We start from the raw sequence: 24016 nt of genomic DNA, 5'->3' as shown, positions 1-24016 counted from the left end.
TTAATGAGAACTATATGTGGTCAAAAATGAAAGTCAGAGGACCATTTGTGGTCAAATTGAAAGTCGAAGACTAAAAGAAGTACTAGCCCAATAGTCATAGGACCATTTGTGGTATTAACTCTAAATACAAATAGTATTTTTCTAGACACTATTTCTTTTTCTATGCAAGAATCTTTCCATCCTTAGATATATATGGATCTAAATGAGAATAAAGCTAGCTATATTTTGGAATAATTAGATATAATATCATAACGCCTAATTCTTCTACAACAACTAGTAAAATAAAATTACTAATTTTCTTATTTATATATATATTGATCTACCAGTTAAACTATGTTCAGGGACATACTCTTTAGTTAGTATGTAGGGAAAATGTCCCTAAAAATTTGTTTTCAAACTCATCTACAAAAGTTTTTAAGATTATATATTATTAGTTTGTTACGATAATTGTTAAATATTATTATTCTGTTCAATTATAACATTAGTTTTAAAATTGTTGAGAAATGAGAAATTTGATAGGTATTTTGGTATGTTATTGTATAAGAAAATGAAGATGATGTGATATAAGCGTATATTTACTACTTAGATAAAAAGAAAAATAATTTATATTTAAATAATATATATCCCAAATCAATGATTCCACATACATATATGTCTGTGTAAGTATGTGTACTGAATTTAATACACACATGTATGTAGCATATATGTTTATATGTGCGTAGATGAATAATCTCAAGGAAAACAAAAAAACAAAAAAAAAAAAAAAAACAGATAGTTAGCTGTGATTCTGAGTACTAGTCAAGGGGTAGGTGGGGTGGGGTGGGGGGGGGGGGAGGGTGACTCCCAACACTATCTCTTGAGCTAACTTTAGAGAGCTACCAAAGAAAAAACCAAATCGGTTTCTTCTCTCTCTCTTGTCTTTCCCCTCACAGAAAGAGAGATAAACACACCAAAGAAAACAGCAAACCTTCCATAAATCAGGAAAAAAGAAGTTAAAGGTTAGTAGATATAGAGAGAGAGAGAGAGAAAGAGAGAGAGAGAGAGAATCCAGTCGCCCTTTTTTCTTTTATTTCTCCAGTTGTGTTCTTAAAGTAAGGAGCAAAATCTGGTGTTTCTCAAGGCCTTAAAACCCAGATTTTCTACTTCGATCCTTCTTTAATTTCTTCTCTCACCATTATTTTTTCTTCAAGAATTTGATTAATCCTTCTTCTTGTATTAGATTTTGTTTCCTTTTTTCTTTTTGCTTCTGTTTTTGTTTTGGGGTTTTCAATTCCCATTTGATTCGCCAACCCTAGCGGATGAAACCAGCTCAGTTCAGTATGTATTTTTCATTTCAGTGGATTCTTGATTTTATTCAACCTGCTATTATAATATATATATATATATATATATATATATATATATATATATATTCACATTTTTGTATTGATTCTTATTTGGTATTTGTGTTTTTTTCAGTAGTCCAAAGATTGAAAACCAATTGGGTATTATTCCTTCAACTTGCATAAAGTTCTGTGCTTGGCAGGAGACACAAAGCTCCGAAAGTACGAAAGAGTACAACGTTGTACAAGATGATTCGTATATGCATATATACGGAGGGAGCTGATGAGATGTGAATCCAATTTTCCGGAGATTATATTATTTGATGAAGAGAAGTGTGCCGTCGCTGCTGCCGCCGGTAACCGGAGAAAGGAAGCCATGAACAAGAGTGGATCTGATCTCATAGATGCAAAGCTTGAGGAGCATCAGCTTTGTGGATCCAAACACTGTCCCGAATGTGGTCATAAGCTTGAAGGAAAACCTGTAATTAAGCTTTAATTTCATCTCCAAATAATACTAATTACAGTTTTTCTTTTCTTTTTTATTTTTTCGTTAAAAATAATGATAATTTTTTTTTTTTTTTGCGGGAAAAAAAGGAAGGATCATGGTAGAGGACAAGATTTTGTTGTTCCTTGATTGATTGATTCTGTGTTTTTGTCATTTCCGAAATAAATGCATTTATTTTTCTGTTTTTTTCACTACCCTAATTTCTAAGGTTTTCTAGTTTTATTTTCTCTTTTTCTTTTTTTTTTTTTTGAAATAAAAAAGTTTGGGTTTTATTTAGTAAATTGAGTTGATTTGCAGGATTGGGTAGGTCTACCAGCTGGGGTGAAGTTTGACCCAACAGATCAAGAATTGATAGAACACCTTGAAGCAAAGGTACTAGCAAGAGATCAATCCAAATCCCATCCTCTGATTGATGAGTTCATTCCCACCATTGAAGGGGAAGATGGCATTTGCTATACTCATCCTGAGAAACTTCCAGGTTTGACAACTTTAACTTACATTATTACGCTCAAAATGTCAAAAAATTAAATATAGTGCACGACATGAAGATTAGAATCTGACCGTTGAGCTTATTGCGTTACTCACGATTTACTTCAATAGTGACTCTATGGGCGGGATCGTGTGGCCTTAACATTAATTCGACAAAGCTGAGATCATTTAAGTTTTTTTTTAAAAAAATAATAGTAATAAATATGGTCGGACAAACGGTTAAAATCTCAAACTTCCTAACAACTTTAGGTTGAACTAATGATAGCGTTTCTTGAAAAGCCGGAAACAAAAGATGGTTTATTTATGGGACATAATTCAAGAAGTTAGGTTTTACTACTGCATGCCATTGTTCAGTAGTTCTGATCTGATCTGCCCGGGGTTTGGTTCTTGAATTCACTAACTTTTCAACAAATTCGTTCATTTGTGGCCGGCCTTACTTTGAACCTGTTTGTTGCACCTAAGTTAACCTAATTTTGATTTTTGGTCACATTTTTCACACCGATCCAGGTGTTACAAGGGATGGACTGAGCAGGCATTTCTTCCACAGGCCCTCAAAGGCCTACACCACAGGGACCAGAAAGCGGAGAAAAATCCAGACGGAATGCGATCTACAAGGCGGCGAAACGCGGTGGCACAAGACCGGAAAAACCAGGCCGGTGATGGTGAACGGGAAGCAGAAAGGGTGCAAGAAGATCCTGGTACTCTACACCAACTTTGGGAAGAACCGGAAACCTGAAAAGACAAATTGGGTGATGCATCAGTACCATTTAGGGCAACACGAAGAGGAGAAAGAAGGAGAGCTCGTGGTTTCCAAGATCTTCTATCAGACCCAGCCCCGCCAATGCAACTGGTCTGCGGAGAGGAGTACTGGCGCTGCTGCCAGTGAGCCCACTAGCTGCTCTTCTTCCAAGGAAATCAACGTTGCTTCTTCCCGTAGAGATGAGCTGTCTGCCGCTGTTGTTGGTGCGCCCATGTCGAGTTACAGTGCCATGGACATTCAACAACTCAAAGCTGAGCATTTTGGGTTTCTTCCCTTCAGAAAGAACTTTGATGAGGCATGGCATGCATGCATTATTTTTTTTTTCTTTTAATGACCAGAGAAATATACCGTCGGAATTCGAAAGTGTTCACGGAGTAAACGCGGAGTAAACGTTATCTTATGAACTTAATCATATAGCTGACACATTACGCTATTGGTTACAAGTTTAAATTATTACTTATTTTAATTTGACTGGGTTACCCCTTCTTCTTCTTCATTTCTTTGTTGAGGAAGTGATGTTTAACAATGGGTTATTTAATTTGTTCTTTAGCAGGCCGGAATCGTAGGAGGAGAAGGTTCCAGGGCAATGGAAGGTGCAGCAGCGGCGGTGCCGGAGCAGGGAGGCGCGTGCGAAGAGCGTGACATCTCCGATCAACACCAATCACATGCATATCACGTGACACATGACCCTCCCCAACACCAACACCATCATCACCACCATCAAATTGCAGCAACACAATTCCACATCATCTCTCCTCCTCCTCCTCTCCATCACGCTTCAGTCAATATTCTTGACCACAATATTGACCCCTTCCAAGTCCCCAGAATGTTACTCCCTAATGATAATTTCCAGGTAATTAATTCATCAAATTACATTACCCAAACAAATATTATATTAAATTAAATGGATTTTTTTTCTTATCATAATAAATATTATTATTATTATTATTATTATTATTATTATTATTATCATTATCATTATCATTATCATTATCATTATCATCAGCAGCAATTTTGATGAACGTTAAATACCCGTACATATATGTATATAACTTGGAGTGTACACTATATTACAACGTAACTGTGGAACTTTATGCCAGCCAGCAAAGTTCTAAAAAACAAGGAATATAATCCTCAATCATATATGTTTTGCTTTTTACATTTCAGTTTTATTTATTTAATTTAATTATGAAAAAGAAAAAGGGGGAAAAAAGGACAATGCATGATGTCATTTATGATGATGTTTTCTTTTCGTGCTAAACATGTAGTGTTTTTGGCAGCAAGCACAACAGCAGCAGCAACAAGAAGAGCATCATAAACTAGGAGGGGGAAGATCAACATCTGGATTGGAGGAACTCATAATGGGCTGCACTTCAAGTGACATGAAAGAGGTATGTATGTAAATAATGTAATCATCCACATCACTTTTTGACCATGAATTTTTTTCATTTTCCTTTTTCTTTTTCTTTTCTTTTCTTTTATAATTTTTTTTGAGAAGTTTTATATTTTTTATTTTCTATCAAATTAATTATTATTTTTTAAATACTAGCTACTTGAATCTTGAAAGAATTAGTCCTTAGTTACTTTATATGCAATTATTTTTATCGTACTAAAGTAATTAGGTGGGGGTTTTTGGGCAGAGAAAGTAGGGGTAAATAACTATAGGCCTTCTCTTTTTCCATTTTTTCTCTTAATAATTCTACGTCCCCAAATTTTTCTTGTTCTTAATTGTTACTTTTATCTTTCCCTCTTTTATGTGTTTGAATCTATTAATAAATTTTCACTCAAATTAGTTATAATTTTTTTTAATAATATTAAGTTTATTATATATATATATATATATATATATATATATATATATATATATATATATATATATATATAATGTGTGTGTGTGAGAGAGATCAGAGAGAGGAGGGGTGAGGGAGAGGGGAGAGTTCTTGGAGGATAATATTGAATTTAATTTCTCAATTCTTTTGAGTACTAAATATAGATAATGTTAGTAAAATTATTTTTCCTTTTCTCTTCCTTTTTTGTTGTCATAGTATAGGGGAGTGAGATTTGACCTAAAATAAATTTACTTTTTTATTTTCAAGAAAGCCCGCATAGAGATAAGGTAGCATAGGTTGTTTATAACTGACAAACTCAAATTAATAAGGTAAATAGCCAGCTCCAATAATCGAACTTTGTTTCAAAAAAAAAAAATAGATAATCGAACTCAGAACATTGTGATTACCAAAACAAATATCTGGCCCACTGCGACTTAGGTTGTCCCTATTTAAAATTACTCAATAGATAGGAAATATGGTTAAAAGAAATCAATAGCTATAAAAATTAAAAGAACAAACATGCATTGATATATTTTTTTTGAATACTATTGACTCTGTTACAAAATAGTATTGACTGTGTTACAAACATGCACTAATATTTGTTAGACTAGGAGTGTTAATTAATACCCATTACTCTTTAATTTGCATTATGCAATTCTTAGTATACATACATACATGCTACATTCACCCAATTCACAGATCTATGCCAAATTGCCAACTACACTATATATAATTACAATAGCGCACCAAGGCATATTTTAGTCGTGCAAATGTTAGAGTGACATAAGTCTCGAATAAGTCAAATTCGAATCGAAATATTCAAATTCAAATTACAAATCGAAATATTCAAATTCAAATTACGAATCAAAATATTTGAATTCGAATCACGAATCCAATTAAAAATAGTTGACTAGTTTACATTTCTAATGAATGCACATAGTCTACCGCAAGAATGCACACACACTAGATTGTGTGTATTTATGTTGGGCAAAATACACATACTCTAAACTGTGTGCATTCATATTGTGTCTCACAGTCTCACATGAAGTTTTGTCTCATTTGATTATATATATATAATGTTACAAAGACAATTAATAATTAACAGTTTATTTTTGGTTTGGTTGGATATGATGCAGGAAACATCCATCCCAAATCCACAAGAAGCAGAATGGCTGAAGTACTCATCCTTCTGGCCCGACCCTGACAATCCGGACCATCATGGGTAGGATAACCTTAAAACAAAACTACTAAAAGAAAAATGAAAAAGAAAAATCTCACTCACACACACAATACTGCTACACTGCAAGTGACCCAACGGGCTCTCTTCTCTGAACTATCTCCTCAAGAATCCATGTCGGAAAAGCAAGCAAAGGGAAGAATACCAAAAAAAAAAAAAAGAAGGAATAAAATGAAATTAAAGAAAAAAAAGATTGAAAAAGAAAAGAAAGCCAAGAGAGAAAGGCTGCTCCCTCCTGAACTAAAGACTCGGAGAAGAAGCATCATCATCATTGCATCATCATCATCATCATCTTTATTTTATTTTATTATAAATTTCTTTTCTTTGTATAATTTTCTTTCTTTAATTATTTCTTTTACATATATGAAACAAAAAGAACATGATATATAGGATGTATACGTGTACATATACATACATATACATTTATATATATGTATGTATGCATGTGCAAAGTATGAATATTTAGCAAACTTCCTTACACTCATGCATGTGTCACATCTTAATTTGGAGTAATTAGAATTAGCTAGTTTTGGGAGAAAAATTATAATATTTCCCTTTATAGAAATCTAATGTAATGCCACACAATTATGAATGGCACTTTTTAACATAAATATACTCCATCCGTCCCATTTTATGTATCAATAACGAGGCATGACTTAAGTTATTTACAATTTAATTTTTCATAGTATTAAGTTTAGAATTAGTATGTGAAACTTATATATTTAATTAGAAACTACATTAAAAATAATTTTAAACACAAAAATGAAATTTTAAAAATTATAAGTAAATACTAATGACAAAAAGCAAAGAATAAACACTTGGTTTGACCAATGAATAGTAAGTATGACGATAAAATGGGATAGTCGGAGTAAAACTTTTTTATGAGCTTGTAAAAAGATGCTATATTTTAGCTAAAATATATTACACGTCTCACCTGAGACAGTTTCACACAACATCAATTCTTTTTATATTATATGCTTAACACATCTCTCATGTGTAAAAGCTGATCACTTTCAAAGGGTCACAGAACATGTGGACAAATATCAAATTGAATGATGCGTTTTGTCTTACCAAAGTCTAAAGTGATAATTGTATTACATTTTTTTTATTGATAAAATGTTCAAATAAATCCTTAAACTTTATATGAAAAAGTAATTTGGTCCTTGAATTTTAAAAAGTTGCAATTAAACACAAACTTGTCTTTCTTGTACATCTAGGCCCAATAATTATCCATTGGTAATAACAAGTCACGGATCGAATGACTGAAACTAACGACAGACAGCCAACGAACGGTTGTTGGTTGCCTTCATCTTCTTCTTCATCGGAGAATGCGATCTACTGATTGCTTTCTTCTATGGAGAGAGCAAACTACTGCTCACCATTTTTAGTGATGAAGGCAACCAACGACTGTTCATTGGTCATCGGTCGTATTTTTTTTTCTTCAAAAGCGATTGGTGACTGTTCATTGGTCATTGATTTTCATCACCAGAACCCTTGTAATTAGTTATTACTTGTGGATAACCGACTATTGGATCCAAATGCACGCAAATGACAAGTTAGTACGTTTTAAAGTTAAGATGTCAATTATTTTTTTCATATAAAGTTCAAAAGCCTATACCACCCTTTTTTTCTCTTTATTATTTTACATTATATTTGCACTTGTTTTTATAGACAATGTTTACAACGAAATATGTAGTATAGGCCATGATCACAACTGAAAGAATAAAAATCTCATTTTTCGGTTGTGTACAACTGTACGTACTTTTATTAGGAGCTAATAGGTAATGCTTTAGTGTTCAAATTAAACCAAACAACCACCGCAAACAACCCACACTGGCGTTTAAATTTCCTGTCTGCAGGCATGTAAGAGTACTTGCAAAAATAAATAAATAAATAAATAACTTACATTAATTAAAATGATGGTCTTCCTTTTTATTTATTGCTTGCATAAACAAGTATAAATTTTAGAAACAATTACTCCGTATTTGCATAAAAACTTGTATTATTATTATTATTCATTTATTTATTCTAACTTGTTATTGTTCATATTTATATGAACAATCAACTAACTCAATTACAAGTTAATTAGGCTAACCAAGTTAAACATACGTAACGGACTACGGTGCAAACTATAACTTCTAGCGCAAATAGTCCATCTTAAACTTAAACGATTTTCCTTATAAGGTTCAAATTGGCCACTAGACGTAACCTGAAAGTGTAGTTAAGCCACTGAACCAAAAAAAAGTATAATTAAGTTACTGAACACTTCAAATGTATGCAATTTTACCTGATAGCAGGTTACCACCCATTTTATCAAGTTATTTGGTTACGTTGACAGTGAATTGACATTTTAAAATAAATTTTATAATAAATTATTAAAATAAAAAAATTAAAATAATTTAAATTTAAAAAAAAAAAACACACACACACACACCATAATAAAGCAAAAGTTATTTTGTGAAAGAAGTTGACTTTTCGTAAATAATAATAATAATAATAATAATAATAATAATAATAAAAACTTAATTAATTAATTAAATTTGATTCATTCACAGGTTTCCTATCAAGGTGGCAATTATTAAAGGGGCGGGAAGGGGGTGGTGGCAGCCGCAGGCATGTGTTTTTTTTTTTTTGTATAATTATTTTAATTTTTATTTTAATAGTTTATTATTAAGCAAGTTACCTGATGAAATGCATGTGAACCTGCTATCAGGTGAAATTGCATACATTTGGAGTGTTTAGTGGCCTAATTTCACTTTTTTTTTGTTCAGTGACCTAATTACACTTTCAGATTACTTTCAGTGGTCAATTTGAACCTTATTCCATACATAGATAAAAGTTTAATATGTGAACAAAACAGTTGCCTAATCAAGTACTGGTATTATCCTTCTCCCAAAGGGAATCAGACATTTAAAGAAAGTGGATAATAAGATCCTAGTTAAGATTTTCTGTGTATCTATATGCTTATTATACATCATTTCGACAAGTATCTCTCACAAGGTTCGTATGAGCAACAGAATAAATGATTAATGAAATGAATGAAGGAACCTATAAGAGATAAGAAGACGTTAACATGCAGAATATAATATTATGAAATATAANGGGGGGGGGGGGGGGGGGGGGGGGGGGGGGGGGGGGGACGTGCATGTGATAAAGGTACGTAAAATTATATATGGACAAAAAGAGTAGCAAAGCAGGCAGCTTCATCGAAGTTTCTGAAGAAAGGCAAGGGAATAAAGGTATAACAAACACATGGAATTTAAGGACAAGATTACAAGAATCGACTTTACCATGCACGCATATCTAAAATCTAAATATTATATTATATAAATATCAATGGTGATAAATAAGGTTCTAATAGAAATAAACAAAGAAAGTTGTGTGTAATCTATTGTAATGATACTGTTTATATTGTCCATATTGTACTATGAATCACTACGAAAATTTGTTACGTCGTTTTCTTACGACCAAATTTTGCAACGGAAGACAAAATTTGCAACAGAAAAGTTAGCGAAGGAATCGCATAGACAATTTGTTTCGTCGTTTTTTTACGACGGAATACAAAATTTGCAACGAAAAGGTTAGTGACGGAAACACGACAACAATTATTTTCGGCGTTATATTTCACGACATAAATATGCAACGGAATATGAGTTTCGTGAAAGAATATATATTTTTTCACCTGATGGCGACAAAATGAAATATTCCATTGCAAAACTCGTGACGGAATGATTTTCGTCGCCTACTTTGCGATGAAAATTTCCGTCACCATTTTTCGTCCCCACCGCTTGCAACGAATTGTTTCCATCGTGAAATGAAATATGACAAGCCTTAACACTACAAAATGGATTCCGTCGCCAAAATGTAAAATTCCATCGCAAAACGCGATTTGCAATAGAATTTCACATTTTTTTCGTTGCGAATCGTGATTTTTCTTGTAGAGTAATTTTTTTTTTAAAAGTCTATTCCCCCCCCCCCCCCCCCCCCCACATCCCTCCCATCAAGACTTTCACTTGCTGGGGACACAACTAATGGTATCATAGAAGTTGTTCTAAACGATCAACTAATTTGGTCATCTTGAATAGATCTCGATAAAAGCATTTTCAATATTTGTGTTGTAGCTAATTCTTTTCAAATGCATACGAGTATAAATCTTATTCCCAACTAGTCTCAAGAAGATTTTAGGAATTAAGAACATGACTCCAAATGATCTTTTAGCAATACACTCTCGAATGTGAAACGCCGTGGAAAATGGGCCAATCTGCAGCACACTTTGAAGAAAGGGGAAAGGCTAAGAGAGAATTAGGGTTGAGAAAGAGAGAACAAAGTGGAGAGAAGAAGCAATTTCAGTATATTATTCAACATAATCCTCTTGCCATTACATTGGAAGCTAAATACAGTGGTAATGGAGCAAACAACCTCCTGATTTCTAGGATCACAACGGTCAGAGAGGTATTGACAGTGAGGGTGAAAGCGAGGCAAAACGACGTCGTCTGAAGTGTTTCCAATGGCTCTTAACGGTAGCGTGAAACGGCGTCATTTGGGTAAGTGACTCCAACTGTTTTAATCACCCCCGTTGTACGGTGTCGTTTCGTGTATCTTCTTCCTTCCCCTCTTTTTTCCTTGCTTCTGCTTATCTACTATATCAGTCCAACACCCCTCTTGGGTCATTGCATCACCCCTCTCTCCCAAGGATCCTTGTCCCCAAGGATCAAAAGCCGGAAATTGACTTCGAATGTGATGGTAATCTTCCCAAGTTGCATCTTCCTTGGGCAAATTAGGCCACTGAATCAGAATCTGGACTACTGTCTTATTGTCTCTTTTCACTAGCCTCTTTCCCAAATTAGCTATTGGCTCTGCTCGAATTTGACCCTCAGGACCCACTGCTGGAGGGTCTTGTTGAGCCACCACTCCTTCACCAATCTTCTTCTTCAGTTGGGAGACATGGAATATAGGGTGCAAGAGAGTCCCATGACGTAACCGAAGCTTATAAGCAGCCTCACCAACTTTCTCAATGATTCTGTAGGGACCATAGTACTTAGCAAAGAGCTTAAGGTTTCCCCTCACAGCTATAGTCACTTGTCTGTAAGGCTGTATCTTCAAATAGACCCAATCGCCAACTACCAATGTCCTTTCACTCCTCCCTTTATCAGCTTGCACCCTCATTCTGTTATGAGCCTGTTGAAGATTCTGTTTAAGAGCTGCTAAGATAGCTTCTCTCTCAACTAGCCAGTCTATGGTTCCACCTGAACTCAAGTTAGCAGCCATCATGGGAGGGGGATAGCCATACAAAACCTGAAAGGGTGGGCATCTTAAAGAAGAGTGGTAATTGGTATTATACCACCACTCAGCTAAATGCAACCGCTTGGCCCAACTCTTGGGTTTCTGAAAAACCATACATCTCAGGTATCCTTCCATGCATTGATTCACCTTTTCTGTCTGTCCATCAGTTTGTGGGTGATAGGCAGTAGAAATGTTCAATTTAACCTGCATGCTTTTGAACAATGTTTGCCAAAATCTGTTGGTGAAAACTTTATCTCTGTTAGAAACAATGTTCTTAGGTAGGCCATGTAATTTGTATATGTGTTCCATAAACAATTCTGCCACTATCTCAGCAGTGTAGGGGTGTGCTAAAGGCACAAAATGTGCATACTTGGTTAATCTATCCACAACCACTAGTATGACTTCTTTGTTGTTAGATTTAGGAAGCCCTTTGACATTGGATAGTTTTGCTTAGGGTTGAGATGTCAAAAGATATTTGTGTTAAAACGGAAAGTCTGTGACTCCCCGAGTGTCGGTCTCGAAGAAGGGACGTGGAGGTGTGTCAAGTGTTCGGGAGTTTACTTGATTGGGTCATGCATAGGATTCGAGTGTGGTGAAAGGTGGATTTGTGAGTGAGAGTAATTCATTTGGTTGGTTTGAGTGCAAGAGAGTAGTAAAGTAAAAAGGATTTTGCAAATATGTAAAAGGGGGGGTAGGGATTGGATAGTGTTCATGAATATTGCATAGTGGAGTGTCTAAGGTCATGGATTAGGATTGCTAAGATATTGGCTATTCAAGAGTGTGTTGTCTTAGTCCTTTTCCACCTTTGTGTACTAAGGCTTCTTTGACTTAGGAGTGCCTTCAAGAATCCAAAGTTCTAAGAGGGATTTTATCAAACACTTAAGCTACACACTATCATACTATTCTTAAGAAGTCCATAGGAACTATGATTGTGTCAAGCTTCAAATCCTAAACTCTAATCAAAGACATGAAAGAGTCAAAAGCTCAATCTCTCATCTAAATTGGCCAAATCCAAACAAGATCTCATCAAAACAACAATCAATAGACAAGAATAGATAATCCATCAACACAAACACATAGATCCAAGATATAGAGATAAGATCATCACACTAGCAATATTCAATCACACAATCCAAATCCCTAGACTAAACTAGCTACTCATAATATGAAATGCAAGCAAAAGCTAATTTAATCCAAGAACAAGATAGCTAAAATTATAGAAATGAAATAGAAATCACCTAGAGAGAAGAAGATCTTCAATCGAAGCTTGTTGTCTTGCTACAATGGAGATTGATCTAATCTAAAAAACTAAGAAAAATGGAGAAAGTTCTCCAAAGGAAAAACTAAGAAATGGAAAACTAATTTTCTGGGAACCTCCTCTGAAAATTCATCAAAGGGGTTTAATAGTCTCCGAAATGACAACCCTAGTCGAAATTCGCGCAGCACCGCCTCCACGCCATCCACACGCGTGTGAGCGTGCGTGGGAGGCTACTGGAAAGTTTTCACGCACGCTTACACGCGTGTGACCATCCAGTTGGGTCCTCCGGGGCTCTATTCTTGCCTGGTTCGCTCTTTAAGCTCAACTTTTGCTCCTATTTGCTCCCGGGGCTCCTGTTTACTTCTTTTAAGCTAAAAGTAGCTTTTGTGCATCAATTAGTGATTTTCAAGCATTTACGAACATAATTTACCATGCAAGGATGCTATAAGCGTGATAAAACACCCTAAAATGTGCCTGAAATAAGGGTATCTCGGAGTCTTATCAAATTTTCCACACTTTGTTTCTTGCTTGTCCTCAAGCAAGACATTTTTCTATCTAAGCACATAAGTCTCCGAGATACTTTCTCATGCAAAACAAAGCTTTTGGCAAGTCAAAATGATGGGTGTCTAAGACTATTGAAACGGGAGAAATCATTTGTGTTATCTACAAAGGATTTGGGTTAGATGTCAGCAACTCAAGAAATATTTTCAGGAAATAAAAACCTTTCGTAGATAAACAAGTAAAACAAGGGATCACACTCCTCGCACCATACGCAAGCATGCATTTCCGAAGTTTTGGTTCACCTTCTATTTAAATAGGGCCTCTAGCCGATCCCACTAGTGGGAACGATGTGCACTAGCTAATCAACTTTCCATCCTTATACGCCAAAGCCCAACGTAAATGTAAATGAGGGTAGGGGCATGGACCACTCACCGCTTTTGGCTTAGTGCGGTCCCTCTTTCTTCTTACTTCCCAGGATAACGTCATCGAGCCACCCGACTTCACATGGAGCTCCATGCTTTTTCGAAGGTCAGTGCAATGGGTATTCGAATCCTAGCGAAGCGGCTCACCTCAGCTCTATTTTCTCAATTCTTGGGATCTTTTTATGTGAACAACCGACTACAGATAAAGCTTTTTGCTTACCGAAGACTGTGGTTTGAACACAACCCAACGAATTGGCTTCCCTCAATTTTAAACTCTTGGTGATTGGCCTTTTGCCTTTTCGACTTCTCCTCATGTCAACCCCTCATGCCTTTTTCTATTTATGATCAAGGGTTTTGTTTTCTCATTAAGCTTACCATTAGGCTCACCTTTTGCCCCATGCCCTACCAAGGTTAGTTCAATTCCGGGCCTCGCTAGTTTTATCTTTCTCAAATTAAAAAGTGCACACTCCCACTTCGAGAGATCCTTGACTAAGGTCCTACGTAAATAAGAGGTGAACATCATGCAAGTAGGCAAGAATATAAACTTATTTGGCTCTAAACACTCTCATGGGTGCGAAAAGTAACTTCCTCAAAGATATTTCGAGAGTAAAAATTTTTGGGCATCCAGTCAAAATTCTCTCTAGATAACACAAATAATAACTCTATTTTCAAAACTGCAAATGCACCCGCTTATCATTCCCAAGAGCTACAACTTCTTATACTAAGCATGTAAGCATATAAAGCACGAAGTGCGTCCTTTCCACATTTTAAAACAAACATCGTCCTCGATGTTTCCATACGGTTCAGGGTGAAGGAACGAATAGGGATTCTAAGGATAGACAAATAAAGATCCCTTTCCACACTTTGGCTATTGCTCTGGGATATAGGGTATGCATCAAACGATCGTAATAAACAGGGTAAATTCTAATATACGCATACACAAAGCTATAAAGAAAATATTTCCACACTTTAAAGATCAAAACGGTACTTAAAATTAGAAAAGGGATAAGAGGATAAACCAAGTATGCATCCCTCTTTCCACACTTTAGCTTCCAGCATAGGCCTGCTCCCGTTATAAATGCTCTATAAGAAATGGAGACATAACATACAAAAAGGGTTTTCAGAGTACTATTTAATTATTATAAGCTGATAGAAATATAAAAGCAATTAAAAACAGAAACTTAAATAATAAAGCATATAATTAAGCAGAATTATTCGAATAGAAATGCGATAAGTAAAGCAGTTATAAAGTAAATAACATAAAGCAATAAAGATAAGTAAAGCAAAGTAAAGAAATAAAGGAAATAAAAGTCGGAACCCCGCGCGTAGGGATCCTAATGTTCAGATGGGGCTAACAACCATGTAACCAATGTCAAGGAACTCAGTATCAAATGTCAATAGGTCAAGATCGAGAACAGTCGAAGGAAGGCATCAGTCATCACCGAAGGGCTGGAATTGCCTATCAAATCTAGCTTCGAGCGCAGCAATTCTCCTATCATTTTCCTCCACCGCTCTTCTCATGCGGTTGAGGTCTTCGATGTGGATATCCTGTCGTGCAGAGATGGATGTAAAATGGCCTTCTTGCCATGTATGCTGCTTACGCCAGTAGTTCATCTGTTCATCATGGAGCTGCCTATGAAAGTTTTGCGTCGTGTCCCAATCCATGGGAGTAGGGCCATGCTCCTGTGCAGCAACATCCTCCTCATTTTCTTCTTCTTCCTCATCATCAGAAGCTGCCAGATCTGGTGCATCATCACCTCCAAGCTTTAGTTCTGCGACAAAGAACTCACCCACGGAGAGAGGAATTGTGAAACCTTCAGCTTTCTCTTCCATCAACCGGTCCAATAGGCCCAACCCGAAGCACAGTCTATTAACGAAAGGACCGATAAACACTGTTTGAACCTTAGGCTTTTGTTGGGTTTGGAGCTATTTCCTAGCTTGAATGCCCATGTTGATGTTAACCTCGTTCTTCATGCACCACATGTAAAACAAATCTTGTTTGTATACCTTGTTGCGATTCGTGGTTCTGCCGGAGAGGTTTATAGCAAAGGCTAATCTGATAGCCTTTAAAGCATTGCGGGTGATTAGGTTTGCCTTTAAGTTTGAAGAGTTGTATGGGGCATTATTGGTGATACTTCTCCAATATTGAACAGCTACCGACTCTGAATCAAAGTCCTCCTTAAAATCTCTGAATTAAGGCATAGTTACGCTCACGGCATCATGAAATCCGAGCGTGACACCCAAAGTGTTGACCGACATACTGTAGTGGTTGCCGAATAGAGTGAACGAAATGGATTCTCTTGCATCATTGACTTCCTTTCGAATTTCCAAGGTTACCAAGAATTCATAAGTAACAGGCGCATAGGTAGGTCCTCTCCACTCAAATAGATAGCGGAGCTGTGGGTGCCTGAGAAGCCCGTTTACTTCATCTAAACAACCGAATTCTCTTAAAATGTTATCGTCGAAGTGGCGGCCGACTAAAAGTTGTTTCCCCTTGTATCTATCCACCGATGTAAGTTGGACGGGTGTCAAGTGTCTTAATGACCTTGACCCCGGCTCCTGGGGAGCTCGTTGAACTGTAGCTTGCTGCCGTGTCCTCGACCGACTCGATTCACCATGATCGTGCTTTGATTTCTTTGCGATTTCCTTTGAGCGTCTCATCCTACAAATTATAGAAATTAACATTCATGGTAATTGGTTTTGAATAATTAATTCACAAATAAGTCACCATTGTATTTGTGTAAAATTCCTTGTCAAGATAATGGATTTCAATCATATAGGGCTAAGAATTTTTTGAAAATTTCGCCATAGTCTCCCCTATATTTTGGACAATTCTAGCATAAGAATATCAACAATATCATTCCATTATCACACACATGCAAATATTCATCATAAGATATGTCAATTTGATAGTCAAATAAGAAGTCAACTATAAGAGTTAAGAATTTCAAAAAGTCAACTTCATCTTCTTCCCCAATTTAAAAAATTAGGGTTTGAAATTGAAAATTCAATTTGGGCAATGTAGCATGTGAAAAGTCAAATTGATGGCGTATAATAGTTCCATAACAAGTTTACACATCAATTCAAACATCACTTTCATAATTTCAACAAGAAATCTAACAAACCCATTTGTTCATCAATGGTGTTCACACTTGAAGCTCAAGAATATATAACAATCCATCAATGTAACCATCAATAATGAAAGAAAACATCAAAGGATAGTTCTATGAAGCATTATAAACCAATTTAAACATTCAAAACATTCAAAATCATGCAAGGGAATTAGAACAAATTTTTCATTCAAGCTCTTCCAAACTCATGAATATTCAAGGATAAATAGTTAAAAAGATGAGAAATTACCTTGATGTTGATGTTTTTGATCTTCTCTGAAGGTGAAAAGTAAGAGATGTGTTCAAACCTTGAGTTTGGGTTCTTCCTTGCGTGGAGAAGAGAATAGAAAATAGGTTTTGGGAGCAAAATGATGTAGAAGGCCGAGGGGTGGGGGGTATTTGATCGTGGGGCACCTTTCACGCGAGCCACACTCGTGTGTGCATGCGTGGGAGCTCACTGCGCCGCTCCCACGCACGGCTACACGCGTGTGAGCGTGCGTGTGGACACACTGTTTTGTTCCCACGCACGGCTACACACGTGTGAGCCTTCGTGTCAGCTTGGTGCACTGTTTCCTTCCGGTTTTGGTCCTTCCCTTCATACCTACGTCCGAATTAAGCCTTTCCAAAGTAATTTTTAGTCCCGACTCCTACAAGTTAGTCCTCAAAACATGGTTCCAGTTGATTGTAGCAATTTATTAGAATAAAAACATAAAAAATGAAAGCATAAAAATGATGTATAGCATATTATTAAATTCTTGGGTTGCCTCCCAAGTAGCGCCACGGTTTACGTCATTGGCTAGACGCATCATACCTTGTTTAGAATTCAACCATATTCCTTGGTAGTGGGTAAGAAGCATTTTGGTACCCACATGTTTTTCCATGTAAGCTTATCATTTTTCCACTTCGGTTTTGGTCTCATCTTCTGTTTGACCTTTGCCCTTTCATCGTCATCAGTTCCTTCTTTCGCTCTTTCCTTTTCATCATTTATGGCTTGTCCCTCGAATCTCAGGGTAATTTCACCTGAACTCACATCTATTCGTGCACGACAAGTAGCCAGAAATGGTCTTCCAAGAATTAAGGATTCATTGGGATCATCATCACCCATCTTACAAACAATAAAATCGACAGGCATAAGAAATTTTCCTATTCTTACTAGGACATCTTCCGCTAAGCTTTCAGGATACCGTGTGGTTCCGTAAGCTAAACGTAGAGTCAGCCTCGTCGATTTTAAACATGGTAAGTTCAATTTTCCAAAAAGATTTGAAGACATGACATTGATAGAATCACCAAGATCAGCAAGAGCGTTTCGAGGCTCCATGTTCTGTATAGAACAAGGAATCAATAAAGCTCCAGGGTCACCCTTCTTTCTGGGGTAACCCTCAGTCAAACAAGCCGAAGATTCTTGGCTTAAACAGGTAAAATTATCACAAATGTCATTCTCAAACAACTCATGACATTCTTTGTTATTAAAAAGTTTTCGGATAAAAGCATTAATTGTACCTTTTCAAGCCGTTTCTTTCTCTTTTGAACTTTTGATGTTGTCTCGTGGTAGCTCCTTTTCTTTTGGGCATTCTTCCGAAGTGGTTGTCTCCTTGTTTTCCTTCATTGATATGGTGCATGAACCGCTCGCATTCTTTAGTTCGAGATTGGGACTACAAGAGGTAGTCTCGTTTCTTTGGTCATCTACCTTACATTGACATTTTCCACAAATGGCATCCATTGGATCACATTTCACATGTTCTTCTTCTTTGGCATCAATGGCGTTGACTCTCTCTTTCGGATTGTTCTCAGTGTTACTCGGGAGTTGTCCGTAGTGTCTATCCGACATCATTTTAAACATTTGAGAGATTTGATTCTCAATTGTCTTAAGTGTAGCCTTAGACTCTTGTCGAAGACTAGAAATTTCTTGTCTAATCTCTTGGGTAATCTCTTGTTTCAGATTTGCCCGATCATTTTTGAGTTCCATGATCGTCCTTGTAAGTCTTTCATCTACTTCATGGATGTCATCCCTCCTTTGTTGAGTAAAGTCAAGTTGAGAGTTGTATTGTGGCCTGAACTGGGTCATTTGATTTCCATTTCCTTGGTTTTGATTGTACATCAGTCCGTTCTTGTCATTCTGTCCATATGCAGGCTTGTTTCCATAGTTGTATTGTCCTCGCGCTTGATATCCATCATTGTTGCTATTGTTTCAACCCTCTCCCTGTTTCCAATTGTTGTTTGATCTTTGGTTTTGTCCATAAGCATTGAAGTTGGAGTTCCTTTGGTAATCTACCGCCTCAACTTGCTCAGATGCAGACGGAGAAGTGCAAATATTGGTGTCATGAGATCCTCCACAGATATTACAATAAAGTGCCAAAGCCATGCAAGGCTTGAGCTTTTCTTCCATTTTTTCTACCATAGCCTGTAGCTTTTTGATTTCGTGATTCATTGCTTCTATTTTGGCCTCACTCGCCACACGATTATCAACTTCATATATTCCTCCATGATCTCCTCTCCGGTCATACCAACAGGATGTGTTCTTAGATATTCTCTCGATCAATTCTTCAGCTTCTTACAGAGCTAGGGAGACAAAGGCACCGCTGGAGGATGAGTCAAGCAACATTTGTCCTTCATCTGTCAACCCTCCATAGAATGAGCTAATCATGTCCCATGGGTGCATCAGATCTTGTGGGCATTGCCTTTTAAGAACTTTGAATCTTCGCCAAGCCTCTCCCAAACTTTCAAGTCTTCCTTGTTTGAATTCTTGTATCAGCCTTCTAATCCTCATAGTTTTTGTAATGGGAAAGAACTCGTTCATGAATTCACGATGCAATTGTTGCCACGTTCTGAAATGATTGTCGTCTTGGCTTTCCAACCATCGTGCTGCCTCTCCTATAACTGAAGATGGGAATAATTTTAGTCGAACTATCTCCTCACTAACGCCTTCTTGTCTGTACATCCCACATGCTCGTATGAACCTTGTGATGTGTGCGCTGGGATCTTCAGATGGTAATCCCGAATATTGATTGTTCTGAACCAGTGTGAGAATAGTTGGATGCTCGTGAAAGTTGACGTTCTCCATTAGGGGTACATAGATTGAGTTGTGCATGTTAAAATCCGGAGTCATGTAATCTGCAATTGATCTTTGTGGATCTTGAGGATTTCCATAATATTCTTCTTCACGAATGTTCTCTTGATTGTTTGCTCTGTTAGCTTGTGGTTCGTCAATAATTGGTTCTTCATGGTTAATCGGTACTTGTGGATTAATTGGAATTGGGGGTAGATTTGGTACAGTTGTGCCTCTTCCTTGTGGATTTCTTGTTGCGCTTGATGAAGCCATTAATGATCCTTGGGTATTTTTCCTTCTAGTTGCTCTATTAATTTCAGGAATGTAGGGTAGTAAACCTTGATTTCCTTTTGCTCGCGTGTGCATTCACCTAGTAAAATTATCAATGAAACAAAAATTGCCACAATTGACTAGAAGTAGTCAATTGGGTTAGTAGCAAAAACAAATAAAAATAAAGCAAAATTAAGTGGATTGGATTAACATTGCTCAAATCTAGCATTCATGCAATCAAAGTAAACAAAAACATATGACAACCTATTGCCCTCCCCGGCAACGGCGCCATTTTGACATTGGATAGTTTTGCTTAGGGTTGAGGTGTTAAAAGATATTTGTGTTAAAACGGAAAGTCTGTGACTCCCCGAGTGTCGGTCTCGAAGGAGGGACGTGGAAGTGTGTCAAGTGTTCGGGAGTTTACTTGATTGGGTCATGCATAGGATTCGAGTGTGGTGAAGGGCGGATTTGTGAGTAAGAGTAATTCATTTGGTTGGTTTGAGTGCAAGAGAGTAGTAAAGTAAAAAGGATTTTGTAAATATGTAAAAGGGGTAGGGATTAGATAGTATTCATGGATATTGCACAGTGGAGTGTCTAAGGTCATGGATTAGGATTGCTAGGATATTGGCTATTCAAGAGTGTGTTGTCTTAGTCCTTTTCCACCTTTGTGTACTAAGGCTTCTTTGACTTAGGAGTGCCTTCAAGCATCCAAAGTTCTAAGAGGGATTTTATCAAACACTTAAGCTACACACTATCCTACAATTCTTGAGAAATCCATAGGAACTATGATTGTGTCAAGCTTCAAATCATAACTCTAATCAATGACATGAAAGAGTCAAGAGCTCAATCTCTCATCTAGATTGGCCAAATCCAAACAAGATCTCATCAAAACAACAATCAATAGATAAGAATAGATAATCCATCAACACAAACACATAGATCCAAGATATAGAGATAAGATCATCACACTAGCAATATTCAATCACACAATCCAAATCCCTAGACTAAACTAGCTACTCATAATATGAAATGGAAGCAAAAGCTTGTAACACCCCAATTTTTCATTCTCCAAAACTTACTATAAATAGCATTATTTTTTAGAAACTTTCCAAAAATAGAAATTTCCAAACATATCCTTAGTAAAAAAAAAAAATAATAATATAACATTATTCCAAGACTTAAACAAATTCTAAATTTAATCCCACATTCATAAGGTGTTACCGCCACATCTAACCTTACATAGGCTAAATGCAAGGCTAAACCCCAAAATGAAATTAAAGTAAAAATCTCCATCTAAAAATTAATCTTTAGGGAAAACATCACCCCTTATTCAATTCTATTCAAGTCCATAAAAGACAAAAACCAACTATTACACCAGACTTTCAAATCGTGCTAACGCTCTCATCCATATCAATTCTTCAATCCATTCCTGCTAAAACATAGAAGGAAAATAACACAAATAAAAAAAAAAAAAATATTAGCAACACTTGCTAAGTAAGGGTGTACTTTGCCCTAAAACATAAATTAAATAAAATAAGACACATATAACCACTCCGAAATTTAAACAGGACAAATAATGCCCTAGTATTTGGTATCCAACTAAATACTTCACATGATCATATCATATCTTCCATAAGCTTTCATAAATTAATTTCATTAATTCAACTTAACTCTTAGACTTCAACAATTTAATCAAGAAGTTCATGTACTTAAGATCACATTTAACAACTCCAATTGATAAACTTCCAAAATCAAAATTCTTCCAACTTACATATCATAGAGAAAAGATTGATCATTACAGCAACGTAACCACATTCAATACTTGCGAAATTATACTTCACGCACAACTCAAAATAAAGTTTTTCCTCTTTTAAAATAAACAACACACATTTGTTCAATATTACTCATATTTAGCTACTAAAATAAAGCATAAATACGTACGGTAGTTGTATCAATTATGAGAATGGATTTGCTCCTAAATATATTCATATGTAACAGCATACATATAAAACATATATTGTGATTTATAGATATCAATACACTGCACGAATTACACATACATATATTTTCTAATATATATATATATATATATATATATATATATATTTAGCTAGTAAATGCAAATTATCCATGTTTAAATATTATAATACGTACAAAACTTTTCTATAATTTAAATTAATTAAAAATATTATATATGTATGACAATTGGTACAGTTATATATATATATATATATATATATATATATATATATATATATATATATGTTTATATTTTTTTAGCCACCAATATTATATAATAAATTGAAGATTTAAAATATAAATAATAATAACTTTATATATATATATACGGTAGTACTTATATTTACACAAATAACAAATAAATTTTTTTTTCTATGCAAACCTACAATCCGAATACTGTAGGTACATAACAACTAAAAAAAATTTGATTTTTCTTTAAACTCTACTATTAATTATTTTTTTATATATACCCAATTTATATAAATATAAGGAAATTGAATATATATATATATATATATATATATATATATATATATATATATTTATTTATTTATTTATATATATATATTATGCATTTTATACAAAAGCAATTGAGTACAATATCACAACTCATACAAGAAAGTTAAAACATTCTTATAATCATTAACCGTCCAAAGTTCATATGGTTTTTTTTTATATCAAGGCAAAGTAATGGAAGACATAACCACTTACCTGAAAGCAATTCCTTCACTTTCCCCTTAAAACCTTCAATTGACAAAGTTTCCCTCTTTTGGCTTCGGAAAAAGGATTTCAACTCTAGAAGAAAAGAGAAGAAATTTTCATTTTTCGTAGGTGTGATAACCGGCCAAAGAGGGAGAAAGGAAAAGAATAAAGGAGTCCACTTATCCCAATCATCATCCTTAGATTTTAATGGAAATAGGAGAATTTGATCAATTATAAACTTGTAACTTCCAATCAAAATCTCAATCAAATAATTATTAATTATCTTATTTGATATAATATATGTAAAATATATAATATAGCCTTAAATAAATACTGACCACTCATGGTTAACCATATATGTATACATATGCTAACATAATTAGCATACAAATATATGGTCCACATAATATATACGTATATATATTGTCAAAGTCAGTATCATACAATTTATAGCTATATACATATAAGTAAAATATTACACTTAGAAGTATTTAAAATAAAAAACATTATTTATTTGTACCCAAATTTATTTAATATATAAATAAAATGTATTTCTGTATATATGCATGCAAGTAATACCATGTATTATGAATTACTAACATAATTACCATATATAGTAATAATAATAATGATAATAATAATAATAATAATAATAATAATAATGATGATGATGATGATCACAATGAGAATAAGGGTTCAAATGGACTAAAGGAACTAAGAATTGTGATAGCTTGGTGGTACAGAACTTAGAATTAAAGGGGAGGGTTTAGTGTTCAAATCACTATAAAAACAAAAACTAACACTTATTCTTTTATGCTCAAAAGATTAATGCTATTCCCAACTAAATAATTAATTTCCTTAACAAAAAAAAAATCAGGGTATCACAAAGCTAATTTAATCCAAGAACAAGATAGCTAAAATTATAGAAATGAAATAGAAAGCACCTAGAGAGAAGAAATAGCTAAAATTATAGAAATGAAATAGAAATCACCTAGAGACAAAGCTAATTTAATCCAAGAACAAGATAGCTAAAATTATAGAAATGAAATAGAAAGCACCTAGAGAGAAGAAATAGCTAAAATTATAGAAATGAAATAGAAATCACCTAGAGACAAAGCTAATTTAATCCAAGAACAAGATAGCTAAAATTATAGAAATGAAATAGAAAGCACCTAGAGAGAAGAAATAGCTAAAATTATAGAAATGAAATAGAAATCACCTAGAGACAAAGCTAATTTAATCCAAGAACAAGATAGCTAAAAT

General features: G+C 35.0%; 1 protein-coding gene across 8 annotated transcripts; it reads left to right on the top strand.

Annotated features, from left to right (window-relative positions):
• The first annotated feature begins 868 nt into the window (after positions 1-868).
• Positions 869-6540, top strand: LOC116019064 (NAC domain-containing protein 75-like). Of its 8 annotated transcripts, none has more exons than XM_031259142.1 (7): positions 869-998; positions 1459-1803; positions 2125-2305; positions 2824-3371; positions 3627-3929; positions 4345-4467; positions 6042-6540. In XM_031259142.1, exons 2-7 carry the CDS (start codon positions 1606-1608, stop codon positions 6129-6131), a joined length of 1443 nt encoding a protein of 480 aa, XP_031115002.1. In that variant the 5' UTR covers positions 869-998; positions 1459-1605; the 3' UTR covers positions 6132-6540. The 8 variants fall into 8 exon arrangements, with proteins under 8 accessions (XP_031115002.1, XP_031115004.1, XP_031115001.1 ...); XM_031259144.1 differs by having other exon boundaries at positions 877-1317; positions 1526-1803; XM_031259141.1 differs by having other exon boundaries at positions 877-1317; positions 1462-1803.
• Positions 6541-24016: the final 17476 nt, after the last annotated feature.

Source organism: Ipomoea triloba, chromosome 5, assembly GCF_003576645.1.
Source record: "Ipomoea triloba cultivar NCNSP0323 chromosome 5, ASM357664v1".
In the NCBI taxonomy this organism is placed as follows: domain Eukaryota; kingdom Viridiplantae; phylum Streptophyta; class Magnoliopsida; order Solanales; family Convolvulaceae; genus Ipomoea; species Ipomoea triloba.
Note: the sequence above shows the minus strand (reverse complement) of the source record. Positions and strands in the feature narration are given on the sequence as shown.